The sequence below is a fragment of the Bombina bombina genome, chromosome 4 (genome assembly GCF_027579735.1).
Source record: "Bombina bombina isolate aBomBom1 chromosome 4, aBomBom1.pri, whole genome shotgun sequence".
In the NCBI taxonomy this organism is placed as follows: Eukaryota; Metazoa; Chordata; class Amphibia; order Anura; family Bombinatoridae; genus Bombina; species Bombina bombina.
The window spans coordinates 877,319,886-877,334,018 of record NC_069502.1 but is presented as its reverse complement, the minus strand read 5'-3'; the positions used below and the strand labels follow the sequence as shown (position 1 = coordinate 877,334,018).

Genomic DNA, 14,133 nt, shown 5'->3' with positions numbered 1-14,133 from the left:
AATTGGAGGAAAATAGAACAAATCAAATAATGAAAATACATTGCAAAGTTTGTTTAAAAAAAAAATCCCCATTGTGTTTTTTTTAAAAACAAACTTTGCAATGTGCTTTCATTATTTGATTTGCCCTATTTTTTCCTCCAATTTTTTCTTTTCTTTTTTTCCCACTGCCCCAGAAATGATGGAATGCATTGGCAGATATGCATGAGCTCCTGCAGTGATGCAGCAATCACTGTGTAGAATTTTGCATTCCATCATTTCTAGGGCAGTGAAAAAATACATAAAAATTGAAGGAACATAATGCAAATCAAATCCTGAAAATACAATGCAAATTTGTGTGAAAAAACAAAACAAACAAAAACAGTCACCGTTGTGTTTAAAAAAAAAAAAAAAACTCTGCAATTTATTTTCATTATTTGATTTGCACTATATTCCTCCAATTTTTTACTGCCCTAGAAATGATAGAATGCAACATTCTACACAGTGACTGCTGGATCACTGCAGGTGTATATCTGCCAATACATTCAAGCATTTCGGGGGCAGTGAAAAAACACAGAAAAATTTGGAGGAAAAAAGGGCAAATCAAATAATAAAAAAACATATTTGTGTGTGTGTGTGTGTGTGTATGCGTATGTATGCATATCTTTATGTATGTGTGTGTTTGTATATATATATATGTGTGTGTATATATATATATATATATATATATATATACACAGTCGTATGCAAAAGTTTAGGCACCCCTGACAATTTCCATGATTTTCTTTTATAAATAATTGGGTGTTTGGATCAGCAATTTAATTTTGATCTATCAAATATCTGAAGGACACAGTAATATTTCAGTAGTGAAATGAGGTTTATTGGATTAACAGAAAATGTGCAATATGCATCAAAACGAAATTAGACAGGTGCATAAATTTGGGCAACCCAACAGAAATATAGCATCAATATTTAGTAGAGCCTCCTTTAGCAGCAATAACAGCCTCTAGACGCTTCCTATAGCCTGTAATGAGTGTCTGGATTCTGTATGAAGGTATTTTGGACCATTCCTCCTTGCAAAACATCTCCAGTTCAGTTAGGTTTGATGGTTGCCGAGCATGGACAGCCCGCTTCAAATCACCCCACAGATTTTCAATGATATTCAGGTCTGGGGACTGGGATGACCATTCCAGAGTATTGTACTTGTTCCTCTGCATAAATGCCAGAGTAGATTTTGAGCAGTGTTTTGGGTTGTTGTTTTGTTGAAATATCCAGCTCCAGCGTAACTTCAACTTTGTGACTGATTCCTCAACATTATTTTCAAGTATCTGCTGATATTGATTGGAATCCATGCGACCCTCAAATTTAACAAGATTCCCAGTACCAACACTGGCCCCACAGCATGATGGAACATCCACCAAATCTAACTGTGGCTAGCAAGTGTTTGTCTTGGAACACTGTGTTCTTTTGCCGCCATGCATAACGCCCCTTGTTATGACCAAATAACGCAATGTTTGTTTCATCAGTCCACAGCACCTTCTTCCAAAATGAAGCTGACTTGTCTAAATGTGTGTGTGCATACCTCAAGCGACTCTGTGGCTTGTGTGCAGAAAAGGCTTCTTCCGCATCACTATCCCATACGCTGAATTGTTGAACGATGCACAGTGACACCATCTGCAGCAAGATGATGTTGTAGGTCTTTGGAGGTGGTCAGTGGGCTGTTTTTGACCATTATCACCATCCTTTGCCTCTCCGATATTTTACTTCTGGCCTTAACAAGAACTGTGCCTGTGGTCTTCCATGTTCCTCACAGTGGACACTGACAGCTTAAATCTCTGTGATAGCTTTTTGTAGCCTTCCCCTAAACTATAATGTTGAACAGTCTTTGTTTTCAAGTCATTTGAGAGTTGTTTTGAGGCCCCCATGTTGCCACTCTTCAGAGGAGAGTCAAAGAGAACAACAACTTGCAATTGGCCATCTTAAATACCCTTTCTCATGATTGGATGCACCTGTCTATGAAGTTCAAGGCTTAATGGGCTCACCAAACCAATTGTGTGTTCCAATTAATCAGTGCCAGGTAGTTACAGGTATTCAAATCAACAAAATGACAAGGGTGCCCAAATTTATGCACCTGTCTAATTTTATTTTGATGCATATTGCACATTTTCTGTAGCTGTGCGGGAAATTCAACTTGGCGCCGCATATTGCTTGGAACAAATAAAGGAGCTTTCAGCATGAATTATTTTATACTTCATGAATGAAAGTCCCCTTTATTTGCCACTCTTCAGAGGAGAGTCAAAGAGAACAACAACTTGCAATTAGCCATCTTAAATACATTTTCTCATGATTGGATGCACCTGTGTATGAAGTTCAAGGCTTAATGGGCTCACCAAACCAATTGTGTGTTCCAATTAATCAGTGCAAGGTAGTTACAGGTATTCAAATCAACAAAATGACAAGGGTGCCCAAATTTATGCACCTGTCTAATTTTGTTTTGATGCATATTGCACATTTTCATAGCTGTGCGGTATATCTGACTTGGCGCCGCATATTGCTTGGAACAAATAAAGGAGCTTTCAGCATGAATTATTTTATACTTCATGAATGAAAGTCCCCTTTATTTGTTCAAATGGTAAATCCTAGCGTTTCCCTTTAACCCCTTAGTGACCAGACCATTTTTCAATTTTCTTACCTTTAAGGACCAGGGCTATTTTTACATTTCTGTGGTGTTTGTGTTTAGCCTCTTACTCATTTACTTTACCCACACATATTATATACCGTTTTTCTCACCGTTAAATTGACTTTCTAAAGATACCACCTTTTTTATCATATCTTATCATTTACTCTAAAAAAAATTATCAAATGTGATGAAAATTTTTTAAAAGTCTGCCAGTAGTAAAATAAAAGGCTTTATATATATATATATATATATATATATATATATATATAATTGTTTTATTTTCTTAAATTTATTCTGCAGTGTTGGATCGCCCCTTAGCCCCCAACCTCCCTGATCCCCCCCACAACTCTCTAACCCTCCCCCCTCTACCTATTTGCTGCCATCTTGTGTACTGACAGCTGTCTGCCAGTACCCAGTTTTAAAAAAATAAGTGTTTTTATTTTTTTCCGCAAAAAAAGCCAATTTTCTGTAGTGTAGCTACCCCCTCCACATCCCAGATCGCTATCTTAACATGTATTCACACTTTTCACTCTCCCTCCATCCCATACAATTCAACATATGTAATTTAATAGCGCGCACGTGTGCATGCGTTCCCAACCACTCGCGTGCACTGGATGAAGAGGATCCGGAAGTGATCCAGCGATAGGCCGCCCACCCGCCTCCCTGCTCTGGCTCCCACCCACCAACGATCGGCACCATTGCTGGCCGATGCAGAGAGGGCTTAAAAAAAGGGTATTGCAGGATGCCTTAATATCGAGGCATCACTGCAGTACTCTGAAAGTGGCTGGAAGTGATGACGATCCCTTCCACTGCTTGAATCCTCAGAGGACGTGTCAGGGACATCCTTGGTCTTTACCTGACACTTTTTGTAGGACATGCTTGACACGTCCTTGGTTGTAAAGGGGTTAAGTCTCTGTGTAAAGAAAACAGTTACAAATGTATATGTAGGCTGAGGGTTTCATACAATGTATCCATGTAGGTGAGCAGTGCTATTTGTAAGTGCTGGCTGGGGAAAGTCTATGGTCAAAACTTGGATTTTACACCCCAAATTATGGCTCCCTTTTTGTTCCTGGAGACACAATCATGAACCTTATCTGAACCCCACACCATTTTTTGTATTACAATAATGCAGTATAGCCAAGAAAATAATTTTAGTATGCTAAACTTTTACCTAAATGAATATTAATGTGACCCTGGAAAGTAGATTTTACTAACCAGCAAACCAGAACTGTAGCTAGGAGTCCCGCTGTAGTGAACACTAATTTACAGTTTAAAATGATAAGAAACGCCATGTAATGTTATTTAATAATGACATAATTATTTTATTTTCATAACAGGTGAATTCACAAGCAGCAATAATCCTAGTCATGTTCAGAGTGCTGATACTTCTTTCAATCTTCAAAATCAAAGAAGCCACCTAACCCAATGTTCTAAAAGTGGAAAAAAATGTTTTACCAGGAAATCACATCTTTGTATTCTGCAGAAAACTCATTCAGGAGAAAAAGCATTTTCATGTTCTATATGTGGGAAATGGTTTAATCGGAAATCAAATCTTATTAGTCATCAGAAAATTCATACAGGAGAGAAAGCATATTTATGTTCTAAATGTGGGAAATATTTTATCCGGAAATCACATCTTATTTCTCATCAGAAAATCCATACAGGAGAGAGAGAATTTTCTTGTTCTGAATGTGGGAAATGTTTTACTCAGAAATCTTCTCTTATGAAACATCAGAAAATACATACAGGAGAAAAAGCTTTTTCGTGTTCGGAGTGTGGTAAATGTTTTATTCAGAAATCAAATCTTATTAGGCATCAGAAAATCCATACAGGAGAGAAAGCATTTTCGTGTTCTGATTGTGGCAAATGTTTTACCTTTAAACTAAATCTTATTAGACATCACAAAATTCATACAGGTGAGAATGCATTTACATGTTCTGAATGTGGGAAATGTTTTTCTAAAAAGTCAACTTTTATTAGACATCAAAAAATTCATACAGACAAGAAAGCATTTTCATGTTCAAAATGTGGGAAATGTTTTATCCGGAAATCGCATCTTATTACTCATCAGAAAATCCATACAGGTGAGAAACCATTTTCATGTTCTGAATGTGAGAAATGTTTTACTCTGAAGGGACATCTTATTAGGCATCTGAAAATCCACACAGGTGAGAAAGCATTTTCATGTTCTGAATGTGGCAAATGTTTTGCTCAGAATTTTTCTCTTATTAGACATCAGAAAATTCATATTAAAGAGAAAAACTTAATTTTCTGAATGTGGGAAATCAGCTCTTAAAGGTACAATAAACACCTTGGTATTGTTATATAAAATGTTAAATGATGAAATAGTAATGAAATAACTTTGCAACATATTCTCATTATTTATTTTCACCCCATTTCATATAATTGAGCTCCGAAAATTGAGCAACGTCTAGTACTCAAAACTTGAAATGCACCCTGCAGATAATTGCAGACAAAGGATGTTAAAGGGACAGCCTAGTCAAAATGAAACTTCATGATTCAGATAGGGCATGCAATTTTAAACAACTTTTCAATTTACTTTTATCAACACATTTACTTTGTTCTCTTGGTATTCTTTGTAAAACCTAGGTAGGCTCATCTGCTAATTTCTAAGCCCTTGAAGGCCACCTCTTATCTTAGTGCATTTTTAATGTTTTTTACAGCTAGACAGCGCTAGTTCATGTGTGCCATATAAATAACATTGTGCTCACTCTTGTGGTGTTACCTAGGAGTCAGCACTTGATTGACTAAAATGCATATATGTCAAAAGAACTGAAATAAGGAGGCAGTCTGCAGAGGCTTAGCTACAAGTTAATTACTGAGGTAAAAAGTGTATTAATATAACAGTGTTGGTTATGCAAAACTGGGGAATGGGTAATAAAGGGATTATATATTTTTCAAAACAATAAAAATTCTGGCATAGGCTGTCCCTTTAATTTGTTTTAAAAATGTTAAAGGGACAGTCAACACTAGAGATAACAGTATCCTATATTTAAAAATAAAAAACGAAGATCCGCCTGCACCATACCCCCTTTGTCTTACCTACTTCCTTCACCTAGTAATCATCAACGATACCTTCTATAATCTGATGTTAATATAACAGCCTAACTCCCCCCACCGTTACGTAGCTACCTTCTTCTTGAAAGGATCAGCCAATCAGAATCCAATTGCAAACGCGTTCACGGACTTTAGCGCATGCACGTTAGCATTAGAACCAAAAAGCAGAACTTTAAACCGCAACTCTGTTCCTGACGGATTCTAAAATCAACAGTACTCTATTGCGCAATACAAGGTAATTGCCAGCAGCGTAGAAACTTTTAATTTTATCCATTCTCTGTTATTTTTATTAAAGTTCTTATAGCTTGGATTTTGCGCAATATTACTATCGATCATTCCATTATCTATCAGTCTTAGTAAAGAAGTATTTTGCTTTGCGTGTAGGATGTTGTCATTTATTTCTAGAAATAATATTTATTTAATGCCTATACCTCCAAGGGCTCAACATGATACAATACATTGCAATATTATTATATATGCTGCAAAATCAATCTTTTAACGTTCTTCCCAAAAGTAAAAATATTTTTTTATTACATGCAATGTCATTATTACTATTACCCACATCTCTGTTCTTCATTTCTTCTTTCTTTTTAATCAATTCACGTATCAGGATGTATTTGAAATTTAATCATTCTATACATACTATAGTCTGTAATTTCTGGCAACACCTATATATATATATATATATATATATATATATATACAGGATACAAAAGACAGCACTCTCTGGTCTTGAATGCGAATTGCTGTAACAACTAGCCCTATGGTACAGAAGTGTGGGGACAATAAACGTGAAATCCATACTGCCGTAATCAGGGTATACTTAGCCCTGTGGGAAATACAACAACCAGTCTTATGGTTATTAATAGCAGGCGCATTTTTAGAAGTACAGCGCTAAACTGTGGGCTACTGTGCCAACCGTGTGTGTGGAAATACGCTATGCGGCCAGCCGCTCAGGATTATACAGGGCGAGGTGGCAAGTCACATACCTTAAACGTTGATAACGTAAGTGTATGGCAGGCAGTGCGTGGGGGTCATGTCTCTGTGGGGTAGCTCCTAAACCACCTGAGGCAAGGGGTATGGATTACACGTTTATTGTCCCCACACTTCTGTACCATAGGGCTAGTTGTTACAGCAATTCGCAGCCAATGGAATGTAACTTTATGAACTTGTCAAATTCATTGCTTATCCACAATGAGAATAGCTACTAAGCCTTGGTCGTGTACCAAATAAAGATGCTTTTCTTTCCGTGTGTGCTCTGTGTATAGACAGCAAATTTCAGATATAGGGAGTTAACTCTGCCAATCTGCACCTTATTCGCAACAAGATTAGCTATTAGGGATTATACTTGTACCATATAAGGATGTATAGTTACCATGTCTGATATGCTCTATGTATGTTATGATGTTTTTTCACTTTGAGGGTTACACTGTGTTTCTATGTTGCCACATATGTATTTAAATTAAGCAATTAACTTACTACCATTATTATGTTGCCTAGCAACTGATTTTGGCGGTTTTTTAGCAGGGGGAGAGGTCTCTAGGTGCATAAATGTTTGACACTTTGTATTGATCATTGGTCTGAGGAAGGGGAAGCTTTCCCCGAAGAAACTCATCCCAAGGGGTTTTAGGATAAACAGTGTACCCACCATTGGAAGGCAGAACCCTGAGTTTTGTAAGAAATGGTGTGCGGTACTAAACAAATGCTCACTGGATCTGATACTCCTGGTAGTAGAAGAAGTGAGACTTTAAAAGGACATACCCTGATACAAGATCAAACTGACAATTGGACGGACAAGTTAACCACACAACTTTGTGAATATAACAATGCCTTGGTGGCATTCAAGAACAAGAAATTGAGGTATGTAATGGAGGACTACAAAGAAAAGTAGGTGTATAGATGGATCCTATCACCTGAGGAACGTACATATTATCAACCAAGGAGACGGCAGCGCCAGAGGGTATACACTAACCACCATCTCAATACGGTGGATACAAGCTCAGGATCAGAAACAGAGGGCAACCCAAACCAACGACAGGGCAATGAGAGCTACACTAGTGAACAGCCTTTTTTAGGAATCACCACCTGCTCCAGGGGCAGAGGCGATGACCACACACTAGAAGGAGCGGGGTATGGAAGAAGACCCCCATTCCGGCGCAGACGGAGGATACTGTAACGGTGAACCTAAGCAAACACATTCTGAGCGCACAAGAACAACATGTGCTGAGCAAAGGCCTGTCCTTTGTCCCCACTACCACCACTAACAAATTCCACACATACATCGATTCTATGTGGTTCCAAAGATTATTGAAACTAGGAGACTTTTCAAGGGAAGACACTGGAGGACACAGGACGACAGTTCAAAAAGGCCAGCACCTTTGATCCACCAACAACGAATCCCAGCATCCGTACATACACACGGATTATTCAACAAACACTGGGAGATGATACTAAGATACAATCAAGGAACAACATGACACAGAATGACTGGAAAGCAGTACAGAATCTGACCAGAGACACTTCAATAGTCATTCGCCCAGCGGACAAGGGTGGTGCGATTGTTCTGCTGGATTACAAAGACTACCATGATGAAATTATGCAACAACTGTCAGGCATCAGTACGTACATGGTACTCACGGGGGACCCCACTATTCCATACAAGCGTAAGATCGACGCAGTAATCGAAAAAGCAGCTGACAATAAGTTAATAGACCCTAATCTGCAGGAGTGGCTGACTACTCAGTATCCAATTAGATCTATCTTGTATACCATCCCCAAAATACAAACAGATTCAACTGCCCCTTGGACGCCCAATTGTATCAGCACGGGGCTCACTGCTACAACCGCTGGCTACCTATGTGGATGCACTACTTCAACCGTTGATGCTAAACATGAGATCATACCTAAGGGACTCCTCTGCTCTCATTACATCATTGACAGTTACGGATATACAACCAGGTGACGTCCTAGCCAGCCTGGATGTCGCCAGCTTATACACAATTATCCCACACAGTATGGGTACAGAAGTGGTAGCTAAAAGCTTGGATAAATATCCTTACGTTGGACCACCAACAGCGTTCATCATTGAACTTCTGACCCTCTGCCTCACTTTAAAATACTTTTAAGTTTGAAAATAAGTTTTTCTTGCAACTCATGGGTACAGCCACGGGTTTGAATATGGCACCAGACTTCGCCAACTTATACATGGAACATGTAGAAACTGAGATATTCAAGGTCTATGACAACAGTCGAGTGCTGTTTTACAAGAGGTATATAGATGATATTATGGTCATCTGGCGCGGCACACTAGAGACATTCCATGAATGGGTCCAGGAACTGAACAACATAGGAGGACCGGTATAACTAAAGGCAGTGGCCAGCTAGGAGGAGGTGGACTTCTTGGACCTCAGGATATTTAAAACAGATACTGGACTAGGTACCACACTGTTTAAAAAGGTGACAGATCGCAACATGTTACTACATGCATCCAGTTATCATCCTAGGTCCCTAATCAAAGCCATCCCACGGGCACAAATGATGAGGGTCGCAAGGAATAATACATCTGCACCCCGCAGGGAAGCCCAGCTGACAGAAATAGAGCAACGGTTCATCACAAGAGGCTTCAACAAGGCACTAATCAGGGATGCAAGAGCAGACTTGAGAACCAAGTACCAATACAAGGGGAATGGTCCTAAGAGAATGAACTTTGTCACTTCTTGCACCCCATCTACAAGAACACTGGGGACATCCCTGAGAGGTAAATGGGATATAGTGAAATCTGACAAAACATTGCCCTACACTGATTATGGACCACCACAGATTGCTTACAAGAGGGGTAGAAACCTGAAAGACATACTAAAGAAAACTGATCCAGTGGCCTGTTACAGTAAGGTAATGACCAGCACAAAGAAGGAGTCCTTTAAGTGCCCAAGTTGTGTCACCTGCAATGCCATGCTCCAGGGGTCCCAGTTTAGGCATCCACATACCAACGAAAGATTTGCCATCAAACACTACCTAACCTGCACAATCAAGTATGTTATTTACATGCTCAACTGCAACTGTGGCCTTTTTTATACTGGCAAAACTAATGATGATATCAAAAAATGTATGGCGAACTACAGAAGAGCCATACGCACCGCCATTGATAAAGTTTAATTTATACTAGACTGTCCCTTTTAACGTGCATGAGCTCAATGTTATTTTTCTGAAACACATGAACTAATGACCTCTATTGGTCAAAATACATTGAGATTAGATGCAGTCTGTAATATGTAATAAATTGGCATATGACGCGTATAATATTAACTTTCAATTATTTAACTGTATTTTTATTGAATTCACAGTTTCTATAAATCTTATTGGAATGTTAATATAATAAAGAATTATTTCAGGGGTTTATGTTCATTGAATAATATACATATAATAGACTAATCGTATACAATTATATTATACACAGAATGGCTTCAGGAGAAAATAATACTTGTTGGAAAATTAATGATTTAGATTCCCAAGAAATAGAAAAGATGGTGAGACATTATATCAAGTTAATTTTATATTATTTTTGATTGACTTTACAATATATATTTTTTTTAATTTAAAAAAAAATGATGACCCTTTGTGTTTTAATTTATAAAAATAATTATAAATGCTTGTATGGGTGTGTATGTTCATGTGTGTATGTATAATTTCTTTTTTGTTTATATTTATGTTTGTATGTATGTGATTTTGTGTATAATTAAAATTACAAACACAAATACATGATAATTTCTGTGCCATATTCCCATGTGAAAATAGAATCTTGAAAGGTAGTAGTTGGAGAAACAGGATGTTAGGACTGCAAGATTGAGAAAGATGTTACTGCAGAGTTAGATGAGTGACATGTTGTTAGGTATTTGAAATTAATTTATTATTATGTTCAATGGTAGGGTTTGTTTCTGCGTATTGATTACATATTATTTATATTTTACAAATGCAGATGTACAATTGTACTACTTAATATTACATTTATGTTTTTATTCTAATTTTAAAAATATTATTTATTTGATTTATTAATTGATATATATGTTATTTTTAACCCATGAACAAAAGAGAGAATAAATGAATATGAGGAGAGCACGATTTGAAAATGATGTGGCTGATATGTCACACATAACAGATCCAAGGAGACCAATTGTCCCAGAAAATAATGTAGAGGTTTCAAATGCTACTGTTCAGAGAGAGGAAATACAGTCACAAAATGATAGGGTGGGTAACACAGATTGTGGAAGTGCGGAAATTGTCAGCCTATGCCAACTCATGTTGAAAGTTTGTGTTGCCACGAAGTTCCAAGAATTTTGGTTAATCTTTCTGAGGAATCTCTGTGCATAGCTTTAGAACAGTATGTGACTGTCAATCTTTTAAACCGTGATATACTCAAAGAATTATATGCTAACAGTGTTCGATTTTTTAATGGTGGCGGCAGAAGACAAATAGAAATGAGAGAAAGGTATTTGTTTTTATTTTAATCTTACATGGACATTGAATTTTTTTTATGTCGATTACATTTTTTTTTAAACAATCTTTCTGATTTTTTTAATAGTGACTATCGTAGAGTTGCTTATACGCGATTTGTCAATATGGTACATGGATATCTTGGACCAAGAGTTAGAACAGCTATCCCTTCATGTGTGGTTAAAACAATAAGAGAATATTTTCCAGCACCGGACAATCTGTATATAGGTTTTCGCTATGCAGATGAGGAGGGTCCAGCCTCAGAACTAATTTGGGAGTGAATAAACAGTGTACACATGTTACTGTTTCAAATTTGTTATTATATTTTTAATATATATATTTATATATATATATATCATTAATTAAATATAGAGATATATATTTATATAGATTTGAAAACAAGTTATTTATTTTGTTTAGCAAAGAATGTTTTTCTATATTCATACATGTTAAAAATAAACATATTGTTGTTGGTTACTGACTTTTTTTTTTTAAGCATATTTAGTAAACAATTCAACTTAACTTCCAAAAAAATTTAAAATACTATTTTTTAAAACAATTGTAACTTTGATGCAGAAAATCACTTTTTTTTTTTTAATTCTTTTTATTGAAGAAGCACAGGTACAATTAATCAAGTGCAGGGAAAGAAGGAGGGGGGAAGAAAAAAAAAAACAAGCCTCTCAAACCAAGCCTCTCCTCCTCCCCTTCCCTCCCCTACCCCTCCCTATAGTTTGTTATCCAGGAGTGTGGAAAAAGATCCAGTGCCACTAAGTCCATGAAAGAATAGGACGACAAAAATGGAGTAAGAATACTTTTTTGTATAGCTAAAGTGTAAGATTTGATAATAGGAAGCCATCTAAATAAAAAAAAAATTATTTTCCGTAGTATTTTGCAAGTGGAATGATTCATATATAATTTGATTTTGAATCTGTTTCAAAATTTGTGAAAAACTAGGAACTGTAGTGGATTTCCAGTCTTTCACAATTTGATATCTAGTCTCTAGGATAATACTGTTCAAGGTATTTGCGTGGAAACTTCTATTAGTAGAATCAATTAACCACACTATCTCGTTCACTGATAGAGTGAACGCTGTCTTATAGTGCACATTAAACCAATATTCTACCTTACACCATAGTTGTAAAATTTTTGGACAAAACCAGAACATATGTAAAGTATCTGATTTAGTTTTCCTACAACGAGGACAAGTTCCGTCATTCGCAGGATATAATTTGGCTAAACGTGCTGGGGATAAATAGTAATTATTAATTCATTTTAAATGTTATTCTCTCCAACTCCTGGGAATTTCACATTTTTTTAAATTTAACATAGTTTGTTTAATTTTTCCCGATTCTAGTAGAGGAAAGCTTGGCAGCAACGTTAAAATTAGCTTATCTATATAAATTTGGGCTTGTTTCGAGAGCATAATATCATATAAAAGGGAGATAGACGGATTACCTGACACAAATCTTTGTATACATAAATTGAAATCCGACCATGCAGCCATCTCACCCATTCCCCATTTTCTAGAATTAATAAAGTGGCGTACTTGTAAATACGCAAAAAAATTAGATTTGGGTAACTGATAGTTCCGGGATAAAGTTTCAAATGATATCTGCCCTTCTTGTGTAAAGATCTGAGAAAAACATTTGAGATCTTTTTCTGCCCAATTTATAAATTCTATTTGATCGCATCCAGGAGAGAATTGTGGATTTCCAATCATTGGCAGAAAATGAGAAAATGTGAAATCTATACCGAGCATTGTGCAACATTTCTGCCATGCTACAACTATATTCCTTATTGAGATTAGCACAGATAATTTACCTGGTAGTAATTGAACTGGACAATGTAGTATTGCCTTGAGCGTATAAGGAGAGACCAAATAAGTCTCCATCTCAAATGAGGAAACTAACTCGGTTTCCGCAATCCAATCTATAGCTGTCTTTATTAAACAGGCCCAATTATAAAACTTAAAATTAGGAAACGCAAGACCTACAGCCTCAAATTTTTGCATTAATCTATCCAGAGAAATACTCGCTTTCTTTTTATCCCAAATGAACTTCGAGCAGCAAGAGTATAGTTTCCGGAGGTCCTTACTAAGAATGAAAAGGGGAAGATTCTGAAGGGGATAAAGTAACCAAGGAAAGATAATTGTCTTGACCAAATTGACGCGAGCAGTAATAGATAAACGAAATGATGTCCACAATTCAAGATCAGTTTCGATTTTCTGCAGAAGAGGTGAGAAATTAAGCCTGTACCAATTTTTTGGATTATTATGTAAAACAATACCTAAATAGGTAATTTCTTCAACCAGTTTGAATGGGTGATCTTGAAAGCTAGTTCTAACTTTTTTTTTCCACATAAGCTCGCTTTTATTATAGTTAACTTTATAACCAGCAAATGAGCTGAACTCTTCCAAGCATTGTAATATTACCGGTATTGAATAGGAAGAGCCTTTTAGAAATAGCAATAAATCGTCTGCATACAGCAGGGTTTTTAATGTATATGGGCCCACATTAATTCCTCTAAGAAGTGATCTCAAACGAATCGCCAAGGGTTCCAGTGCAAGGTTGAACAGCTGGGGTGACAATGGGCACCCCTGTCTCGTTCCCAGTTCTAGAATAATTTTTTGGGAGAGACAACCGTTAACAATAAGGAAGGAAATTGGTTTTGAGTAAATTTTTTGGATAAAGTGAACAAATTGATTCTTAAAACCAAAATTCTCTAATACTTTAAATAAATGCTCCCACAGGATGGCATCAAATGCCTTTTCGGCATTGAGCGAAAGAATGGCATAGTCATCTGTAAGAGTTTTTTCCCCTTCCTTTTGTTTTAAATAATAAAAATAGTCCAGGAAGGTCACTATTTTACGAATATTTTTTGTCGAGGACCTTGCTTTAATAAAGCCGGTC

General features: G+C 36.6%; 1 protein-coding gene across 1 annotated transcript in view; it reads left to right on the top strand.

Moving 5' to 3' along the window:
• Window positions 1-11,701, top strand: part of LOC128657401 (gastrula zinc finger protein XlCGF8.2DB-like) — a 44,759-nt gene extending 33,058 nt beyond the window's left edge. The window contains exon 4 of the mRNA XM_053711737.1: window positions 3,994-11,701. Coding sequence (XP_053567712.1) covers window positions 3,994-4,931 — 938 coding nt within the window. The 3' untranslated portion in view covers window positions 4,932-11,701. The remainder of the gene's footprint in view (window positions 1-3,993) is intronic.
• Window positions 11,702-14,133: the final 2,432 nt, after the last annotated feature.